The 23,378-nt window shown below is 36.5% G+C and overlaps 1 protein-coding gene across 5 annotated transcripts in view; it reads left to right on the top strand.

Moving 5' to 3' along the window:
- Positions 1-23,378, top strand: part of LOC127848227 (polycystin-2-like) — a 49,046-nt gene that overhangs the window by 22,368 nt on the left and 3,300 nt on the right. For 2 of the 5 annotated variants that reach the window (XM_052380552.1, XM_052380557.1), the window contains 10 exons: positions 5,845-6,069; positions 6,869-7,031; positions 7,335-7,571; positions 10,512-10,693; positions 12,062-12,281; positions 12,598-12,731; positions 13,278-13,395; positions 13,740-13,896; positions 14,333-14,517; positions 15,754-15,927. In XM_052380552.1, coding sequence (XP_052236512.1) covers positions 5,845-6,069; positions 6,869-7,031; positions 7,335-7,571; positions 10,512-10,693; positions 12,062-12,281; positions 12,598-12,731; positions 13,278-13,395; positions 13,740-13,896; positions 14,333-14,517; positions 15,754-15,927 — 1,795 coding nt within the window. Of the gene's footprint in view, positions 1-5,844; positions 6,070-6,868; positions 7,032-7,334; positions 7,572-10,511; positions 10,694-12,061; positions 12,282-12,597; positions 12,732-13,277; positions 13,396-13,739; positions 13,897-14,332; positions 14,518-15,753; positions 15,928-18,246; positions 18,282-22,736; positions 22,754-23,378 lie in introns of all 5 variants that reach the window. The other 3 variants (XM_052380554.1, XM_052380556.1, XM_052380553.1) reach the window with 3 other exon arrangements.

Below are 23,378 nucleotides of genomic sequence, written 5' to 3'. Positions count from 1 at the left end.
ATTGATAAATCTATGTTAAAGTTTGCGTACTACCCCAAATATATCCTATATCCTTAGACATGTTGCTTTTATATGTTGCATACTTGTTTACCAACATGATCCTAACCTATAAACAAGAGCAGACCACTGTATCAAGCATTTTTACATAACTATGGCCCCTTTTGCACTTAGATAATTGAACATTTTGCTTAAATTGCCATAACTTCTTTATTTATAATCACATTTTATTATTACTTTGACAAAACAACACTTACCTGAATACCACCCAAACAATACCCCACGCCCCTACCCAGAATCCCTTCCCCCCCAACTCCCCCCCCCCCATTTTTTTTTAAACATCATCTAATAAATTACCCCACCCCACATTATACCCCCCTCTCACCCACACCCCCCTACCCCCCCCATTTTTTTAAACATCATCTAATAAATTACCCCACCCCACATTATACCCCCTCTCACCACCTCCCCCACCCCCCCCTCCCCCCCCCCAAAAAAATAAAAAAATCCTTTTTTATTTTTTAAAGATCGTCTAATAAATCATTGAATATTAACAATTTCCCCATGATGGCTTACGTTATAATGTCAAGCACTCGAATAGTTGAGCGCGCTGTCCTCTGAGACAGCTCTTTAATTTCTGCTGAGCACTACATGCTCATGTTAGCTTTTTAGCTCACCTGAGCGATAGCTCGAGGTGAGCTATTGTGATCACTCAGCGTCCGGCGTCCGTCCGTCCGTTCGTCCGTCCGTCCGTCCGTATACAAATTTGTAAACATCTTCTTCTACTAAACCATTGAGCCAATTTCAACTAAATTTCATGTGGAGCATCCCTAGGTCATGGGACAAAAGAATTGTTAAAAAAAATTTGATCACATAACCAAGATGGCCGCCATGACCATATATGGTAAAAACCTTAAAAAATCTTCTTGTCAGAAACCGCTCATCAGATTTTCAAACAATTTCACAGGGATGACCTTTGAGGGCTCCCCTGAAAAAGTTGTTCAAAGAAATTTGATTCGTCAAAAAACATGGCCACAGGAGCTCGTTGAACTTTGCATGTTTATTCGTTTTTGCCTATTTTGTGAAAACTTTCAAAAATCTTCCACATTTTTTGTCCGATCCTTTCCAAATTTGCACAGTGTCTTTATATCAATGAGGACACAAACCCTACAAAAAATGAGCATTATTGCTCCATGAAGTACAGAATTACCTCCCCTTGAATTGAGAAAATGGTGTTTATGCAATAAAGTCCAAATTTTTCATCCAATTCTTTCCAAACTTGTAAGGATTTAGCATGGTTCAAACAAGGGAAACAACTACGGTTTATGCATGTTCTTTTTATTACAGATTTGCCTCCCTTTAATTCATTCAAAATCTCATTTTACAGCAGAGATTCCAAATCTGACCTGTAAACGAGCCCCATATTTACTGCTGGTGCTATGTTACCTTTTCCCATTTGATCATTCTTAAGTATTGGTCTTGTAATGCTGCTACTGCTACTGCTACTGCTACTGCTACTACTACTACTACTACTACTACTACTACTACTACTACTACTACTACTACTACTACTACTTCTACTACTACTACTACTACTACTACTTCTACTACTACTACCACTACTACTACTACTACTACTACTACTACTACTACTACTACTACTACTACTACTACTACTACTACTAGTACTACTACTACTAGTACTACTACCACCACCACCACCACTACCACCACCACCACGTCTACTATTACTACTTCTACTACTACTGCCACTACTACTACTACTTTTACCACTACTACTACTACTACTACTACTACTACTACTACTACTACCACTACTACTACTACTACTACTACTACTACTACTACTACTACTTCTACTACTACTTCTACTACTACTACTACTACTACTTCTACTACTACTACTACTACTACTACTACTACTACTACTACTACAACTACTATTACTACTACTACTACTACTACTACTACTACTACTACTACTACTACTACTACTACTACTACTACTACTACTACTACTACTACACCACCACCACCACCACCACCACCACCACCACCACCACCATTCACAGTGACAAAAAACGTATTCACACAATGGCTGCTACTACAACTTATAGCCCATATAGGGGGGCATGCATGTTTTACAAACAGCCCTTGTTTCTATGGGATTTTAACCACAACTGTTCATGTTTATCTCCGACACATATTTTTAGGTCACCTGTCATGAAGTGACACAGTGAGCTTATGTGATCGTGTGATGTCCGGCGTCCGTTGTGCGTGCCTGCGTGTGTCCGTGCGTCCGTCCGTCAACAATTTGTTTGTGTAGACAGTAGAGGTCACAGTTTGCATCCAATCTTGATGAAATTTGGTCAAAATGTTTATCTTGATGAAATCCGGTTTGGGATTGTATTTGGGTCATCTGGGGTCAAAAACAAGGTCACTAGGTCAAATAATAGAACAACCGTCTGTAGACAATAGAGGTCACAGTTTTCATCCAATCTTTATGAAATTTGGTCAGAATGTTTATCTTGATGAAATCTGGGTTGGGATTTTATTTGGGTCTGCTGGGGTCAAAAACTAGGTCACTAGGTCAAATAATAGAAAAACCTTGTGTAGACATTAGAGATCACAGTTTTCATCCAACCTTTATGAAATTTGGTCAGAATTCTTGATGAAATCTGGGTGGGATTGTATTTGGGTCATCTGGGGTAAATATCTAGGTCAAATAAATAGAAAAACCTTGTGTTGACAATAGAGGTCACAGTTTTCATCCAATATTTATGAACTGTGGTCAGAATGTTTATCTTGATGAAATCTGGATTGGGATTGTATTTGGGTCATCTAGAGTCAGGAACTAGGTCACTAGGTCAAATCATAGAAAAACATTGTGTAGACAATAGAGGTCATAGTTTTCATCTGATCTTAATGAGTCAGGTGAGCGATTCAGGGCCATCATGGCCCTCTTGTTTTAATTGCCTTTTGTCCGTTATGTTTGTGCATCATGCCTTGTCAACATTTGGGTGATGAACACTGCTGCCCAATCTTCATGAAACGTCAAATAAACGAAAAACTTGTGAACAAACAAAAATTAAAATTATTGCACTCACAGCCGACTTCAAGCCTTTTAGCCTTGTGGAATGACATGAAGTAAATTGCTATTCAATTATGGAATATGTTCATTCTTGCAACCAAATAAAGATGGTTTCTTTGCAATATTTTTGCTTCTCCCAATAAATGTATGACCACAAATTTAGTTTAAGTCTTTTAAGTCAACTCAGAAAGGTTTTTTACCTCCACTGGCCAAAGGCCAGCGGGGCTTATGTTATGGTCCTGTGTCCGTCGTGCGTGCGTGCGTGCGTCCGTGCGTGAGTTAACTTTTCCTTTAAACATCTTCTGCTCCTAAACTACTGGTCCAATTCTGATGAAATTTCTCAGGAATGTTCTTGGGGTGAACCTCTTTCAAATTTGTTCAAATTATGCCCCTGGGGTCAAATTTGACCCTGCCCCGGGGGTCACAAAATTGAAAATTTTCTTATATAAGGCCTATTTTGTGAAAACTTTCAAAATCTTCCCGTCCATTAAGATTGGGCCTAGGGCTATCAAATTTGATATGTAGAACCATCTAATAGTCCTCTACCAAATTTGTTCAAATTATGCCCCTGGGGTCAAATTTGCTTTGCCCATGGGGTCACAAAATTGAACATATGCTTATATAAAGCCTATTTTGTGCAAACTTTAAAAATCTTCCTGTCCATAACCATTGGGCCTAGGGCTACCAAATTCGGTATGTAGTGACATCTAATAGTTCTTTACTTAGTTTGTTCAAATTATGCCCCTGGGATCAAATTTGACCCTGTCCCAGGGGTCACAAAAATGAACATACGCTTAAATAAGGCCTATTTTGTGCAAACTTAAAAAATCTTCGTGTCCATAATCGTATGGCATAGGGCTACCAAACTTGGTATGTAGGGACATCTAATAGTCCTGTACCAAATTTGTTTAAATTATGCCCCTGGGGTCAAATTTGACCCTGCCCCGGGGGTCACAAAAATGAACATATGCTTATATAAAGCCTATTTTGTGCAAACTTAAAAAATCTTTCTGTCCATAACCATATGGCATAGGGCTACCAAATTTGGTATGTAGTGACATCTATTAGTCCTCTACCAAATTATTCTCAAATTATGCCCCTGGGGTCAAATTTGACCCTGCCCGGGGGTCACAAAAACGAACATATGCTTATATAAAGCCTATTTTGTACAAATTTTAAAAAAATCTTTCTGTCCATAACCGTAGGGCCAAGGGCTACCAAATTCGGTATGTAGTGACATCTAATAGTTCTCTACTTAGTTTGTTCAAATTATGACCCTGGGGTCAAATTTGACCCTGCCCCGGGGTCACACAAATGAACATACGCTTAAATATGGCCTATTTTGTGCAAACTTTAAAAATCTTATTGTCCATAACCGTATGGCATAGGGCTACCAAAGTTGGTATGTAGTGACATCAACTAGTCTTCTACCAAATTTGTTCAAATTATGCCCCTGGGGTGGACCCTGCCCCGGGGGTCACAAAAATAATCATATGCTAAAATAAATCTTATTTTGTGCAAACTTTAAAAATCTTTTTGTCCATAACAGTAGAGCCTAGGGCTACCAAATTCGGTATGTAGTGACATCTAATAGTTCTCTACTTAGTTTGTTAAATTATGCCCCTGGGGTCTAATTTTACCCTGCCCGAGGGTCACAAAAATGAACATACGCTTAAATAAGGCCTATTTTGTGCAAACTTTAAAAATCTTCCTGTCCATAACCGTATGGCATAGGGTTACCAAATTTGGTATGTAGGGACATCTATTAGTCTTCTACCAAATTTGTTCAAATTATACCCCTGGAGTCAAATTTGACTCTGTCCCGGGGGTCACAAAAATGAACATATGCTTATATAAAGCCTATTTTGTGCAAACTTTAAAAATCTTTTTGTCCATAACCGCAGGGCCTAGGGCTACCAAATTTGTTATGTAGTGACATCTAATAGTCCTATACCAAGTTTGTTCATATTAAGCCCCTGGAATCAAATTTGACCGTTCCCCAGGGGTCACAAAATTGAACATATGCTTATATTAGGCCTATTTTGTGCAAACTTTAAAAATCTTCCAGTCCATTACAATTGGGCCTATTTCTACCAAATTTGGTATGTATTAAAATCTTAAAGTTATCTACCAAGATTCAACAAATTATGCCCCTGGGGTCAATTTTGACCATGCCCCAGGGGTCACAAAAATGAACATATGCTTAAATAAGGCCTTTTTTGTGAAAACATTAAAAATCTTCTTGTTCATAATTATAGAGCCTAGGGCTACTAAATTTGGTATGAAGTGACATCTAATAGTCCTCTACCAAATTTGTTCAAATTATTCCCCTGGGCTCTAATTTGGCCCTGTCCCGGGCGTCACAAAACTGAACATATGCTTATATAAAGCCTCTTTTGTGCAAAATTTAACAATCTTCCTGTCCATAACCATTTGGCCTAGGGCTACCAAATTTGGTATGTAGTGACATCTTATAGTTCTCTACCACGTTTGTTCAAATTATGCCCCTGGGGCCAAATTTATATATAAAAATGCTCACCCTTCCAACTTTAAGCGCCCAGTGCGACGAGGTATAGAAAGAGAAAGTCACATGCTTGAGTACATTTCAACCCATGGGCATTGCACGTTTTTTCGCATAAAAAACAGTGGAGCGATACAGGGCCATCATGGCCCTCTTGTTTTTGTTTGTTTTTGTTTTCTGTTTTTTTGTTCATGAACAGCCACTTGCATTTCAGCTGGTACTATCGTTCTGAAGATGAACTAGGTGGTACAAGCTACATGGGTCAGATAACCACCTACAGTGGGGCAGGGTATGTTCAAGATCTGAAGCGGCTGAAGAACGAGTCGGAGGAGATTATAAACTATCTGTTCAACGAGCGATGGATCAGAAGGGGCACTCGTGTTCTCTTCATTGACTTCACTGTGTACAACGCCAACATCAACCTCTTCTGTGTTGTCCAGTGAGTGGCTTTTTTTTGGAAAGCATTTTTAGCTCGGCATTTGGAGAAAACCCGAGGTATTGTCATAGCCAGCTCGTCGTGTCCGCCGTCCGTGTCAAGGTTTGTAAAGGTTTTTAACATTGGCTCTAAAATCAAAGTCCTTCCACCTAAAACTTTGAAACTTCATATGTAGATGCACCTTGATGAGTTCTTCACGCCACACCCATTTTTGGGTCACTAGGTCAAAGGTCAAGGTCACTGTGACCTCTTAAAAAATCAAAAAAATCTAACAAGCTTTCGCTACCAAGCGTGGCACCCGTTATGCGGTGCTCTTGTTAATTCAATTCAAGATCTTTTGTCATTGTGTTTGACTCTCTCTTATTTTTTTTATTTTGTTAAGGCAATTAGTTTTAATTTGAACTCTAGCCACTGAAATTGAAATTTGAACATGTAGGTTGGCTGGGTCTTAAGGTTTATTGTTGTAGATATTATGTCTGGTATGAATCAGAGCCCAGGAAAGGGACTTAAAACCATCTCCATAAGCCATCAATTAGGACTTGATCACTGAGCTAAAATTATAGCCTTAACCCTTTCCCCTCTCAGAGGCAAAGTGAAAATGGCTAAGTGCAACCTGTTTTATGCTGTTTCTGCTCATGTGTACCATTGGGTTTGAAATAAAGCCTTTAAGACTTAAATCTTAAGAATGTCAATTAAAGTTGATTTCCTAAGGTATTATAATTGCATTTAAGTTTGTCTCTGAGTGGTAAAGAGTTAAACAGATACTTCACTCCAAGATAATACAACAATCCCATCCTTGCAGGCTGACAGTTGAGTTCCCCCCTACTGGCGGTGCTATCCCCCACTACCAACTGAGGACGGTGAAGCTCATCCGTTACGTGACTGCTTACGACTACTTCATCATGGCCTGCGAGTTCATCCTCTGCCTCTTCATCCTGTACTACATGGTAGAGGAAGCCATTGAGGTCAGCTGACTTGTGTTCAAACTTTGTTAATGTTTGTGGGTTAAGTTTTAATTTTAACTTAACTAAGAAAGAATGTTATTTGTCAGTTATAATACAGTTGTGAATCATTAATGTGTTATCACACAAGTGTCTCACATAGGTTGAATTTTCGAAAATTGTTGTGCAAATGCGAATCAAAAGTCTAATATCACTATGTTTTACATCATTTCATAGTATTTGTTTATTCAAAACATCACCACAAATATTTGGAGAGTTTAATTAATACATTCCTCCTTCACATCAACCTGTACCTTTCCAATTCAGATCAAGAAGCACAAGTGCTCGTACTTCAAGAGTGTATGGAACATCCTCGACATCCTGGTGATCGTGATTATGCTGCTGTGTGTGGGTTTCAATGTGTACCGCAGCATCAAGGTGGGTGACCTCCTAAAGGACCTGCTGGGCAAGCCGGACCAGCATGCCGACTTTGTGTTCCTCTCCTTTGGACAGGTGCAGTTTGACAATGCCATAGCTGTCGCTGTGTTCCTGGCCTGGATCAAGGTAGGGAGATTTGTTGGAATTGACTTAAATAAAGTTGAAGATTTCAATGTTTTATAAGTTGACCTTAGTCTGTGTGTTTTACATACCGTTATTCATGTTTCATATTTAAAAGGGCATTAACCTTATTTTTTTAATGGGTTTTTAGCTCACCTGATTGCTCAGGTGAGGTTTTGTGACCGGTCATTGTCCGTCGTCTGTCCGTCCGTCGTCCACATTTGGTTTGTAAACACTCTAGAAGGCCACATTTCTTGTCCGATCTTCATGAAACTTGGTCAGAAGCTTTGTCCCAATAAAATCTCAGTCGAGTTCGAAACTGGGTCGTGTCGGGTCAAAAACTAGGTCACTAGGTAAAAAAAAAATTGTAAACACTGAAGAAGTCACATTTAATGCCCAATCTTCATGTCACTTTGAAAAAACATGGCCGCCAGTGGGCGGGGCATTTATCTCTATATGTATATAGTGGCAGTTTTCCCTATTTGGCTATAGAGAAACCTTGTAAACACTCTAGAAGTCACAATTTTTGCCCAAACAATCATGCAAGTTGGTCAAAACATTGGTTTTATTGATATCTCGGACGAGTCCGAAAATGGTCTAGATCGGTGAAAAAACATGGCCGCCAGTGGGCGGGGCATTTTTCTCTATATGTATATAGTGAAAACATGTTAACACTCTAGAAGTCACATTTTTGGCCCAATTTTCATGAAATTTGATCAAAATTTTTTCCTTAATGATATGTTGGTTAAGTTTAAAAGTGGTTCCGGTCCGTTGAAAAACATGGCCGCCAGTGGGCGGGGCAGTTTTCCTTATTTGGCAATAGAGAAACCTTGTAAACACTCTAGAAGTCACAATTTTTGCCCAATCATCATGAAAGTTGGTCAAAACATTGGTTTTATTGATATCTCAGACAAGTTTGAAAATGGTCCAGATCGGTGAAAAAAACATGACCGCCAGTGGGCGGGGCATTTATCTCTATATGTATATAGTGGCAGTTTTCCCTATTTGGATATAGAGAAACCTTGTAAACACTCTTGAAGTCAAAATTTTTGCCCAATCATCATTGAAGTTGGTCCAAACATTGGTTTTATTTATATCTCGGACGAATTCGAAAATGGTCCAGATCGGTGAAAAAACATGGCCGCCAGTGGGTAGGGGCATTTATCTCTATATGTATATAGTGGCAGTTTTCCCTATTTGGCTTAGAAAAACCTTGTAGACACTCTAGAAGTCACAATGTTTGCCCTAATCATCATGAAAGTTGGTCAAAACATTGGTTTTATTCATATGTTGGACGAGTTCGAAAATGGTCCAGATCGGTGAAAAAACATGGCCGCCAGTGGGCGGGGCATTTTTCTCTCTATGTATAAAGTGAAAACATGTGAACACTCTAGAACTCACATTTTTGGCCCAAATTTCATGAAATTTGGTCAGAACCTTATTTTCCTTGATACGAGAGTTGAGTCCAAAAATGGTTCCGGTCAGTTGAATAACATGGCTGCCGGGGGGCAGTTTTCTTATATTTATATAGTAAAAAAAACTTGTGAACACTCTAGAAGTAACATTATTTGCCCAAATGTCATGAAACTTGGTGAAAAGATTTGTTTTATATATATCTCAGATAAGTTCCCAAATGGTCCCGATCGGTAAAAAAACATGGCCGCAATGGGGTGGGGCAGTTTTCCTTTTGTGATTAGAGACAAACCTTGTGATCGAACACTATATAAGTCACATTTTTTGCCTAATCATCGTAAAACTTAGTCAATACATTGGTTTTATTGATTTCTCTGACAATTTGGAAAATTGCTCAGATCATTGAAACACACTTTTTAGCTCACCTGATGGCTCAGGATTGGTCTTTGTTCGCCGTCCGTCCGTCCACATTTAGTTTGTATACACTCTAGCATTCACATTTCTTAAGCATTCTTTATCAAAGTTGCTGAAAGATCTCGGTCAAGTTTGATAATGAGCAAAATCACATTATTAATGTCATAATTATTGCCCTTAGATTGTCCAAATTTTCATTATATTATACAAAATTCTTGTAAACACTCTAGAGGTCACAATTTTGTTTCAGATTTTATGAATCTAGGTCATAATGTTTATTTTTGTTAGCAATTAAGTTTGATGTTTGGTTAGGGGGGTCAACTCAAAATATAGGTAACCAGGTCAAATCTTACAAAAACAATAACACTCCATACGCCAGAGTTTTGGTTCAAATGATAAAACTTGACCATGATGTTTGTCTGGACAATATCTAGGTCAAGTTTGACATTTAGTAAATATTGAATGAACCGATTCTTCTCAGGTGAGCGAACAAGGGCCAACTTGGCCCTCTTGTTTTTATATACCATTATGAGCAAGGCAATTATGGATAACGATCGATAACTATGGATAAGGAAGGCAGTGTAGTAAAAGTCTCATCTATAACTATGGATAAGGAAGGCAGTGTAGTAAAAGTCTCATCTATAACTTTGGATAAGGAAGGCAGTGTAGTAAAAGTCTCACGGAATTAGGTGATATTTTAAGGTGTCAGTTCAAATCCTGCTGGGGCCATTTTGTATATTTGTACATTGTTCGTTGATTAATATCTGCCTATAAAGATTTATTAGAATGGTTTAAAAAAATAATTCTTCTTGTGAACATATGATTAGTATTGTACCAGGTAAGCCTGTGCACATCTTTTATGAAATCATTGTTTAAAGAAAAATCCATTCAATTAGAAAATGTCGCAAATTAGCTTATGCTGACTGCAGATGCTTATCTGGGATGATGCTTTTTGCATTAAGCCTGGTTTTTAATGAGTGCATATCTTAAATTTCTCCACCCATACCTTAAAAAATCTCTAGACTTAGTCTTCTGCCCTTGGTAATCAATTTGTTTAATGTAATGTTCTCACAACTCCTAGTTTAACTGTATAATTTGGTCATGAGTATTTCCTTGCAGATCTTCAAGTACATCAGCTTCAACAAGACCATGACGCAGCTCTCCTCCACCCTGGGCAAGTGTGCCAAGGACCTTGCAGGCTTTGCTGTGATGTTCTTCATCATCTTCCTGGCCTTCACCCAGCTTGGCTACCTGCTGTTTGGCACGCAGGTCAAGGACTTCTCCAACTTCAAGCAGTCTTTGTGAGTCTCTGAAGGCTTGTTTTCATTGTGCAGCAAAATTATTGTAAACAATTATCGAAATATAGCTTTTTGAAATTGAAATGTTGCATGCTATACAAGTGTTTCATCTTAATCTTGTAAGGATGTATTAATGGTGAATATATTGTCTGCATATTTGCATTTGTTTTACCAAAGTATATTCAGAATCTATTCTGAAATTCGCTAGATTTGTTTAACGTTTTGCATTTACTTTTATTTTCTCTTAATCCCTTGATGTGATGTTACCATCACTCTTCTTGAAACTTATATGTGAAAAACATTCTTTAAATATTCTGTTCAAATGCTTGTGTAACAGTATCAGATATCACAATGTCCAAATATAACCACATTTAAACTGAGTTTTTTTTGTTTGTTTAAGGTTTGATACATTAATTAAACCATCACAGAAAAAGAAGAATAATAGTATTTTCATGTTTGCTCTTGAGGCAGGTGTGCTATTCAAACACAGTGTTTCATTTATTCATTGTATGTTAATCATAATCATATCCAAACGTTTGTGCATAAACCTGTATTATTGCATAAACTCTATCTATAATGCCCTCTGGTGGGGTGCAGAAACTTGGCAAAAGCAGGGCTTGAACGGGAGAAATCGTGTATTAACAGGGCAATTCACGCGCCGTTCAAGCCCTGTAATGTGTTTTTCATATACATAATCTGGTCCACGCGCAGTTACTTCCCTTCTCCAGCCTTCGACGACTTTCCAAGCATAAATGGGGAACTTAATAAGCACCAGTTTCCTCATGCATGCAGGGATAATGGCAATGACTATTTCAGTCCACTTTTCAAATTATACCATCTGCACTCTCTTGACAACAGCTTTATTTTATTGGCAACGTCAATGAAGTTAAGATTATTTACTCAACACTTTCAAAGACTATGCTGTAAATGTAAGTGTTTATGTACATTCAACATTCCTGTTTTAAATTCCAAAATAATTCCTCATATCTTACTTTGCGCCGCTGCATTTCAACTTATCATTAATCCACTGTTTAAACACATTTTAAATCGAAAACTGCCTATCCGAAGGTAAAGCCTCGTCATTTTTTATGATGACCGAGTAAGGCATATGTTAAACACAACCTTGAACTGTATTGAAATAATCGAATTATTTTGTCGATGTCGAATGAACAAGAGATATTGTTTTCAATGTAATTTTAATTTATTTTTGTATGTGCGATTAGTTTATGCAATAATAGCAAAAATACACATTTTCTCGGACATGATCATCTTCGGGCGCTCTCGGGCACGAACGGATTTTTCGAGCGCCCGCAGATGATCATGCCCTCGAAAACGTGTATTATCCCTATTTTGCTTGTCCAATCTCTTCAGTTTCACGCTGTTCCGAATCATCCTCGGTGACTTCAATTTTGACCAGCTGGAGGCCGCAAACCGCGTGCTGGGCCCTATCTTCTTCATACTGTTTGTGTTCTTCGTCTTCTTCGTGCTCATCAACATGTTCCTGGCCATTATCAACGACACCTACTCCGAGGTGAAGGGAGATATGGCCAACCAGAAGAATGAGTTCGAGATAACAGACTACTTCAAGCGCGTATGTTTATTATGGTTTTCATAGGAGAATATTGCTTATGCTTGCTTTGCAGAGCTGCTGCTTTTCCATTCTTCAAATTGTTATCAATTATTTACATCAGTTTTGATAAATGCTCATTACCATAGATAATTTAAAATTAAAATACGTACATGTGGGATATTTTCTCCACCGTCTCATGTAAGAGAATTTTTTTTACAAAAACACAAATGCATAATGCCCTTGCTGAAAAACGATCCAACCTCCCAGCTAGACTCGCATAGTATACCATGTAATCCTAAGCTGACTCATGAGGACTACAAAGTGGCTCTAATTTCAGGGCTATGATAAGATGCTGAGCAAGCTGCACTTCAAGCATGACAAGATAGTGGACATCCAGAAGGCGCTCCAGACTGCAGACATCAACAACGACAAGCAGGTGGACTTTGATGAGTGGCGGCAGGACCTCAAGACGTAAGCTTTTCTTAATGCTTTGAAATTGTTTTGAATATCAGGGCATGATTATAATATGTTGTATCCCCTAGAAAGAACTTACAAGACCTGTTAATCTTTCACCTAATATTTAATTGGTTATTTAATTGCGTTAACTTTTCTATGATGAAAATACCTTAAACAATTATCTTTCACTTTTGCACGGATGCAAATATATATTTAACACTATGAAAACAGGAAATAAATAAGAAGAACCAAGTTAAAAGTTATAGTAACTTTTTCTTTTGTCAAAAACATACCTTGGAGAGAATTCCTTACAGTGAGATTGCTTGTACAATTGCTTGTTTCAAAACAATGATATCACTTTACAGCTTTGATATAGTTAACGACATGAGCCGCATGGTACTAAAAAACTGTGGCCAGCAGAGCCCCAGGCCAGCCTGGGCAATCACACAGACTGGAGCTAGGTGGGATGAATATGGCAAAACACCCATTTCCACAATCATGGCACAGCTTGTATACAATTATGCTTACCCACATTATATACATGAGGTTATTCTGTTGTAGTCGTGGCTATGCTGATGGAGAGATCGAGGCTCTGTTTGCCAAGTATGACATCGACGGTGACCGTGTACTGGACGAAGAAGAGCAACGTAAGATGCTGTCAGACCTCAACGATCAAAAGGTAAAGCATTAAAAAGGCTTTCGTAAGTTGATCTACACCTTGTAAATGGATATTTAAGCATATGTAATGGAACCAACCTCTGAAAAGCCAGACTTCAAGCATGTGAATAAAATATTGTCCTTAATTCACCTCCACACAGGTATAAAGATCGAAACTTTCCCCTCTTATATAATTGTTTGTTACAAGGAAGTCAGTTCTAAACATAAATCCAGCTTAGGAAGAAAGAAGCGTTTAAAGGCACAGAAAGCATACATATTCCATATCAAAAGTGGTAAACAACCCTGGGAAGGCAAGCTTAGTTCTTTTTCTAATTTGTTGAAACTCCATCTGTGTCCTTTGCGCAGGCTGCCCTGAATAAGGAGTATGATGACCTGGACAAGATGCAGAGACCAGAGAGTGTTGCCCGCCGCTCTACCAGTCGAGTGAGCTTCAATGACGACAGCGGAGAGGACAGCGATGGTGAAGACAGCCACACCAAGTCCTCCAGATCAGGTAAGAAAGGTAAACCCACCACACCCACATTCACTGTATCAGATTGTCATCCCATGATGTTTAGTTGGTGTATGGTTGTTATTGTTGTATTAAATAATTATGGGATAGTGTGCTAAAAATACTTAAACAAACAGACGACAACTGTTTTTATCTTGTCCTTTTCGGACATAATTTTTTCCCTTATAAAATTGTAGACCATTATGTACATGTACCTTGTAAGCAATGTTTGTCTTTCAGTCATTTTGCCTTTTTCAGCAGCCTTATCAAAAAACAAAATAATGTCTTTAACCATGTTATGTTTAATAACCTTAAACGTTGCATAACTCCTGAATCAAATCGTCGTTTAAAATATTAGTTTCCCATTCAGTTTCCAAATATAATATCAAGAGCACATCCTGTATGAGTCATTGGTCGGGTGCAATACGTGGGTGACATGTTTTTACAGGCCCAGCACAAGGAGTCCAGTACGAAGAATTCACAGTGCTCTCTCGCAGAGTAGACAGAATGGAACATTCTATTGGCAGCATAGTGTCCAAAATAGACGCAGTGCTCGTCAAACTGGAAGCGATGGAGAAAGCAAAATTAAAACGCAGAGAAACAATGGGTAAAATCCTGGACAGTATCACAGAGGTAAGGGTCAATATAAAAATGTTTTGTGTTTAATGACCACATGTGAGGTCTTTTTTATTTATTTAAACTTTTTCTCCATATATATCTGTATATCCATCTTCCAAGGTTGTAAATTGAGAATGTCTGAAATATATGTCCATTTTATGTAAAATTGAGAGAAAGAGATATATATTTTTTTATAAGGAGAAGGTAAAAAAATTATAGTGTGTAATTTTCATGATAAATGTTTTCCTTACAATTTATAGAGCAAGAATCCCCAACTCCCTAGAGAGGTAGTGTACTTTTTTGTCTTGAATGATGTGAAATATCCCCTTTAATATCACTATTAATTGTGTTTGTTGCTCAGTGACTTTGTTCACTTGCTTTATCCTGGTATTTTCACATGTTAATTATTTAGTTATACAAACAATAAGTATGTTACATTCGGTATTAGTAGTACACATTACAGCTGATACTTGTGGATCATACAATGACAAAATGCTGTAGTGTTTTAATCTTAAATGACATGATAATACAGTTTAATGCAGAAATATAAATGTTAATTTGACGTATTTAATGATCTCTTTTTTATACTGAACACTTGAATTTAGTTCCAATGCACTAGTTTTTAAATGACATTAAGAATATCATGCAATTCATTATGTAAACTAAATGAAATTTACAGAATTTGATTAAAAAACTTTCTTTCAAATTCTTAGAAAAAAAACACCAAAAGTGTCTTCTAAAGGAAAGAAGTAATTGAGTGAGTCCTAAATATCTGTCTTTGAGGGGACAGGAATTAATAATCTTGAGTCTTTAATGTAATAATATGCACGTTTGTTAAGGGAAGGATCATGTGTGTGCTTTCTAACTCCCACATTACAACATTAAGTATTGACCCTAGGGCTCAGAAATGACATTCAAAATGTGCTCAAAATGGTCCTGTTTTTAAGTACAATAGTTTGTTGATAATTTACAGTTGAATTTTCAGCTGTAACCCTATCGGAAAGACATGTATATAATATTGCCCACTATCCTTTATTTTTGTTTATAGTTGCCCAGATGCTACCTAGGCCTTCATTCAAAACAAAAAACTCTTGAAATGTAGTAAATGTTCAGTTTTCTTCAGCGTCAAATAATTAGTGAAGCATAAATGTAGCACATGATTGAAACACACATCACTTACAAAGTTCAAGGTAATATGTTCTAATTATTGGTGTGAAATTCTAACATACATTAACACTGCCACACTTTCAGTCCGATGGAACAAGCGATGAGGTTAAACGTGAACAAATGGAGCGGTTGGTCCGCGAGGAGTTGGAACGTTGGGATTCTGAGTCCTCTATAACCCCCCAGCCCGGTGGTCGTGGGGCGTCCCCTAGCAGCAGTGGGAGGGGTGGGGGAGCCAGGTCCCGTGCAGGGGCCAATGCGGTAGGTCTCTTTAGGAGTCTCGCTTTGAGATAAACAGAGTTTCAAATGCATTTGCTTACAGTGTTGTCCCAGATAAGCCTGTGCAGTCCTGTGTAGACTTCACAGGCTAATCTGGGATGACACTTTATGTACATGCATCAAACCTCCTCATATTTATAGAGTGAGTCTCATATGTAACATGTGCATGCTAGCTACTATCACGGAAGTTGAACTGTTCAATGTCACTCATTCCTTTGAAATAATCTCCACTGAGAACGTGCATTTTATCGTTTGCTTGTCCCTTTTGTTTGCTAGCTATGCGTTTGTTATTATCACTTCTTTTCTGTATTAAAACTATCACAGCAATTCTTGTTTCTTTATCCTGATTTGTTGTTTCTCTTAAATAATTAATTACCTATTATGCAACTCTAGCGAAAAGCTTCCAGAAAAACTTGTTGAAGCACCAGAACGTTTGATAGAAATGGGAGAGCCGAATGAGAAGAGCTCAGTGCTAGAGCTGTCAAAGGTTGCTTCCTTTAGTAGCATGCATTCTTCTGAATCTGGTTTTAAGGTATTGAAGGAGCAAAGTTTGAATATGCAGCACAGTGTGGAGATGCTTGAAGTCTTGAACCCTGACATTCAGAATCATGCGCACTTGTTCTAACAATCCACTTGTGTTTCTCTGTCCCAGTCAAACTCTGTTGATAGACCATTCAGTCCCAGGTCCCTTAGTCTTGACAACAGATCTAGTCAATATCAGAGCAACAACGCCAAATATACCCTAGAACAGAGCCCTGATACAGCACCAGGTGGTGAATTGGTAGGTTACAGGGCTAGGAAGGACATCAGAGCTGCCACCCCCATCTTACCTGGCATCCCTTCCAACACTTATTACCTTTGCTCTGATTCAATTCAGCTAAGCCCTTCAATGACCAATTCGCCGTCGTATGAAGAAGGTTTTAAATATAATAATCACACAAGTACCGAGACAGGCAGAGATTGCACAGTAAACAGTATTTTCAGCACCTCTCTAGCTGAAAATCCTCACAAGGGTCTAAGTAGTGATGAAAAGGGTGTCAATTTTTCAACTGGAAACCTTCTTATTTCTCCTGTGCTTGAGTCTGGTTCTTGTACTGATAAAATGGACGGGACACCAGATGGAAATGCTCATAATCCTCCCGCATTGGAGTCATTTCGGAATTGTGATTAGCAGTTGATAAAAAACTTGGGTAATAAGGCATTAGAGACTGAAAAGTCCAGTTCTGTTAGTTCTGATATCAGTTATTTATATCCTCTTAGTAGAGAATCTGAAAACAGGGATCGCGACTGTAAAATTAAATGCCACAACTGCTGCAAAAGAATATCATTTAAAGGAATCAGCATTAGTACCAGTCATGACTTCCAAAGGACAGAAGATAACCATGGGAACATTGAGTAAGCAGCTCAAATGCAATAAATCACCTTCTGTGAATGCTCCGGTCTCAAAAAACCCAGTTCTACCCTAAGTACCAAAAACAAAGCCCATGCTGAGCCATCTGTTGACAGCCAATACAGTGTTATTGCTACAGCCCCCTCTATGGCCTCTGACTTTTCAATTGATAAAACACAACCTTGCTCGATTCTAGTTAGAAGATTGTGGGGAAGTTAGATTTCAAACCTGTGCTTTATGAAAATAAAAACAAAGACAAGGAAAATCTCAAGCTAGTCTTACCAGACATTAAAAGTTCAAAATCTGAATGTGGTTCCATCAGTGGTTTTTTCTTCCCACCAGTCAGTGGTCCAAACTCTGATAGCGTGTCTATCAAGGGTTCAGTCCTCCCATCAATCCAGAGTCCACAGTCTGAATTTAGGTCCACCAATACCTATGAAGATAATGGATTGAATGTCAGGGGTCTAGAGAGTGTGTTAAGGGACAAATCATCATCTGGGCATACCGCACAAGACCAAACTGTGTTTGTTTGAGACATTACACATGCCTGACAAAAGGATCTATACAAATGGTACAATAGCACATATATTTTCCGGTATAAGTATTTTATAGAATGGGCTTTTTTTAACTTGAATTGAAGTAGTTTTTGTCTCAGTATTTTGGTCCTGAAGTTGAGCATTTTGATTTTTGTTTGTTTTCTTCCTCTGAAATGTGATGCTTTCTCTTTTAAGGTCTTTTTCTTAAAGCTCATATTGTACTAGTGCTTGTATTTGGTGAATCTGTTTAAATAATGCAATTTTGTGAACCTTACAAGTAGGACTTTAAGTTACCTTCAAGTGTAAGATTTTCAGCTCACTGGCTACGGTTATATTTAGATAGAGATAGATGTTCACTAGGGGTTTTATTTGCAGGTTCATCCATCATCTAACACATAACAGCGACACTGGTAATACGATCACTTCATTGTATATCTTCTTTTTCTAACACTATGCACATTAAAGAGCAAATACATTGCTACAACACTAACAAATACACTTGTCTTTAACATTTTGGTTGGGCTTCTAGGATTTTACTTCTTTGTTGTATTTATGCCCCCACAGGGTGGGAGGCATTAAGCGTTGCAATTGTCGGTCCATTTGTACATGAAACGTCTTAACATGCCGAAGCTAGTGTTGTAAACTCCTCTTAAACAACTGGGTAGATCTCCCTCAATTTTTCACGGATTGAATGACCTTTATTTGCTGATGATCTTAAAGAAAGGAGTTTTGGCAAAAGTATGGCCTTTTCTCTGTTTTTCCACTATGGACTATACATGTAATAACAGCCCCCTTGAGCTTGTGTTTTCAAGTCCTCTTAAACTGCTGGGTGGGTGTTACTCAAATTTAAGCATTTGAAAGACCTTAATAATTATATGATTGAAAAGAAGGGAATTTTGGCTCTGCAACAAGTTTTGGGCAGAACTATGGCCCTGTGTCTTGTTTCTTAAATATAGATATTAGAGGCCCAGACGGTTGGGTTTTCAACTTCTCTTTAATTACTGGGTGTATCTCACTCAAACGTTCACAGTTAAATAAACCTTTAATTGTTTATGTTCTGATAGGAACGAACGTTGACTGCCACAAGTTTTGACAGAATTATTGCTCTTTGTCCTGTTTTTCCAATATAGAATATTTAGTCCCAAAATTTAGTAGTTTCAGCTCCTCTAAAACCGAAGCTTGGATCTTGCTCAAACCTTCACAGCTGAAGGACCTTAATTTGTAGAGGATCACAAAGAAAGGATCTAACTCTAAGGCTGCAATAAATGTTTTCATATTGATGGACCTTTGTCTGTTTTTTTCATTTTGAAGTATATAGTCAAAAAGTTATATCTTTAAAAAGAACTCCCCTTTAACGACTGGGTGAAACTTGCCTAGATTTTCACCAGTTTATCACATGAATGGTTATATGATCTTAAAGAAAGCAATTTTGACTGCAACCACTATTGGCTGTAGAATATAAAGTGAATTATTCTGTCCAAACATGTGTTGTGGGTGTAACAGTGTCTGTAACACATTTCTATTATTTTTTTGTAGGTGTTAATGTAAACACAATTTTATTGTAATATTTAATACAGAAAAGAGTTGTTGTTTTTTGTTATCTTTGCATTCAGCGTGTTTCTTTATTTGTTGTACTACACAAAATAAACGAGTCCATGTTGTATTCACAAAGTGCATAATCCAAATCAGCATGCTTTTGTTCGCCTGTCTTTATCCCATCAATATGCATTATATGTGTACAGTGTTCCTGGTTCAAATTATCTTTAAAACAATCATACAAAGTATTATATCACTCTGTGTCTCAAATTAATTTGTAATTACTTTTTGTCACAGCAATATGGTAACAATGAGTGTCAGACAATAACAAATCAAACAAATCCTTATATTGAATACAAATTGTTTTCTCACATTCTTCACATACAATCTTATCAGTACTGCAATGGGCAAGGTACATAACTTAATTTTTTAGTTTATTTGTTACTGCCGTGTCCCTTGTCACATTTATTAGTATAGCTTGCATACAGTGAAACACTGTGACAGATATGTATTTCCGTGTTATCAATATTGTTGTATCATCAAAACTGTTTCCAATTTAGCGACGAGTGTTCATACAGAAGCCATTTCTGTACGACCATGGTGAACAGAATGTAAGATAGAGTGGACTTAAACTGTACATAATATGAAGTATTTATAGCCTATGTCACAGAAATGACACATCTTTTTTCTGATTTTTTTCAAAATAAGTATTTTTTATAAGGCTTGGGGGAAAGTATGTGCCTTCAAATATGGGGGAAAATAATATCTAAACTCTAAAGTTAGAGGATAACCTTGATGTGATGTTACTGAAAGGAGACAGACATTGCTAGGGTTAATCTTCATTTTGGGGAAAATTCCTTGAATTTCAAAGAAATTTTCTCAGAATATTTTCTCTTTATTTGACTACAAGTATAGAAAAAAAGAAATTGTTAAGATGTAGCAGTTTGCCCCAACTGCTGTATTCTAGATGCATTATTCTTAACTCATGTCTGCCTGCAAGTTATCCTCAAAATCATTGGAAGTTTTTTATATGTAGTTGTGCCATATCTGTGTGTAAGCTATAAGTGGTATTGAATTACAGTTGTGTAATCGCCTTCAGTCTTGCTTTCAAGTATCGTTGAATATATTATTTCCAATGGAATGCCACATTTTCCAAAATAAGTCGTATTTTGTTCTTTGATTTATATTATTATAAAATGCATTAACCTTAACAAAAGCTTTTTATTTAAAGAGTTAAATCTATTAATTGCTGTATTATTTACAATTTATATATTTAATTCAGTATTTTCATGTGTACAATTTTACTGCGAATCTCTTTGTTAAACATAAAACTTGATAATTTATTGACCAAAAATATTAAAAATGTAAACCAATAAGAACTTGGGATGTAAAATTAGGCACAATACATTTTGGTTGCTGTGGCAAACAATAATTCAGAGAGTATGCATATCAATGATATTATGCAGAAATATCTGGTAATTTCCATTTAAAATGTTAAATTTGTTTATTCCGTAAATTCCAATGAAATGTTACCTGACTATTTATTTGAAAAACTAGTCGTATTTAAATAAAGTGATCTTTAAATTACAGGCTAGATTATATTAGAAGTACAATTCTATCATGGACAGTAAAGCAAATAGTGCATGTGTCAAAACATATAAACATATGATGATAGATTTCTAAGTTAAATTAATTATTATAATTGATAAATAAATTATTTGGAAAATATAATTATTAATTTTGGATAAAAAAATGTTTAGTGCTGTATTGGTTTTAACCTGTGCAAAACATCCCTGTAATTTTGTTTAAGGCTATAAAGTTCATTTGAAAGAACATACATAAGGTAATATAGGCTCATACGTAACTGTGACTGTGCTGTGTTTATGTGTTATAATCTCATGAGAAATGATCTCCATAACGCAGTCTAACTTGTGTTGGCAGTAGCTTGGAAAGCAAATGAACTGCTTATGTTACCATGTGAAAGGTCAAGATTGAACGGATTATTAACTAACCAATACTTACATTTTGTACGTTGTTTTAGAGAACTATGAACAGATTGAAGGATGTATATTTTTTTATTTCGTCAGATTAAAAAAAACTTACTAAACATGAATAAAGTATATTATAACTCAAAATAATGCTGCATTCAAAGAAATAGTCTTTCAATATGTGTCTGTAAACGTGATTTACAGTAATATTTTTATGTATTTGGTCAATAAAAACTAATTAAAAAAATTTAGTTTGTGAAAATTAAGATTCTAATAAATATTTCCAAAATACAAAGTCAGAACATTTAGCGTCACTCTAAGAATATACAACTATATGTAAACAAGTCCCTTTAACAAATATTGTATGATGTGTAACATTGACAGTGTTCTGTATGGTTATGGAGAATGAAGTAGCTTCAACCTTTTCTGTATTATATATTTGGTTTCTGATATAACTGATGGCAATTGATAGTTAGTCACCTTGTTTTGTTTTGGTGGTAATTATTGTATTTTTATCTACATTGTAATTGTTGTATAATGTTAATCATATTGATTTGGATCTAAGTATTTACTGCTATTTGACTTTTCTGGAAGGTGTTGTTTGAATTCTTACAGCTTGTTTTGTTTATTGATCCAATTACAACGTATATTTTAAATGGATCATTTTTCATGACTTTACAATTAAAATTGAGTGTTTGGAACAGAAACACTTCAGATATTTTTTGTTGCTTTATAAATATGAACTTCATGTGTTATATATTTGAGGTGAAGAATGATTGAAGAAAAACACACTTGTTATCCCCTGCCAAAGGTGGAGGGATATAGAATTGGCGTTGTCCATTATTCTGTCTAACATTCCGTCCATTTGTCACAAGCTGTTCAGGGCTACATCTCAGATACTATATAAGATATCAACATGGAACTTTATGGGTGTATAGATATAAATGAGGAGATGTGCCTTGCACAAAAACCATAACCCTACACTTTCTTAAATAAGAGTTATTGCCCTTTGTTGTTTTTGTATGCTGTAACTTTTCAAGGCTTTATATCAGACACACTACAAGATTTCAACATGAAACTTCACGGATGTATAGATACCAATGTGGAGATTTTCAATGCATAAAAACAATTACCCTACACTGATTTTTTTGGATTATACCTTTTATTAAAAAAATTTCAACCATCCATCAAGTTTATTTGGAAGGGGATATCAATTAAACGTGTTAACTTTCATGTCTGTTTGTTAATGTAGATATAAATATTCAAAGAGTTCTTGATAAATATTTGTAGAAGCTAGTATGTAAATATATAAACTGACTTCTTATTTATTTCCTCCAACAGACCTCGGATATGTAATGGTAAACTGTCCGTGTTAGCATGACATTGCATGATCCCTGTGTGTTTGTTTGTGTTCACAGTTGTGAATCTAATTTATGTTTCATTCTGTTCACAGAATTCCCAAGTGTTGTGTCTAGTACATTATTGTTGTGTTTGTTATATAGTTTTTAGACAATATTAGCACACTCTGATTGGTAAAAAAAATTACCATTAACCAACGAGAGCTTAACCCCAGCACTCATGTTTTGAAATTGTCTGTTTGGTACAAGAATATTCTGTTCAGTTTGCTTTAAGCTCATTTTACTTGATGTTGTTTTAGACAATTCCAGTCAATTTTTTCCTTTTAATTTGAGGTCACTTAATTTTGTGAGTGTGCCAAACTGAATATTATATTCGATCTTGTCTAAACTTGCTTGATTTTGATTTGACCATTAGAACTTTGGCCATCACACTTATAAGCCAAATAAAAATACTTTAAAATATGTCCTATCAAAAACCAGTTAACCAATCATGACTTGCTTACATCCGTGTATGAAAAATCTTATCTTATATAATAATGAAAGTTGATATAACATAAAAGACCTTGTTTTTTATGAGCAAAATAGGTCTTGTACATCTAGTTTAAATTTCCAATCTCAGTACCAT

The sequence above is a fragment of the Dreissena polymorpha genome, chromosome 10 (genome assembly GCF_020536995.1).
Source record: "Dreissena polymorpha isolate Duluth1 chromosome 10, UMN_Dpol_1.0, whole genome shotgun sequence".
In the NCBI taxonomy this organism is placed as follows: Eukaryota; Metazoa; Mollusca; class Bivalvia; order Myida; family Dreissenidae; genus Dreissena; species Dreissena polymorpha.
This window is presented reverse-complemented; position numbering and strand designations above follow the sequence as displayed.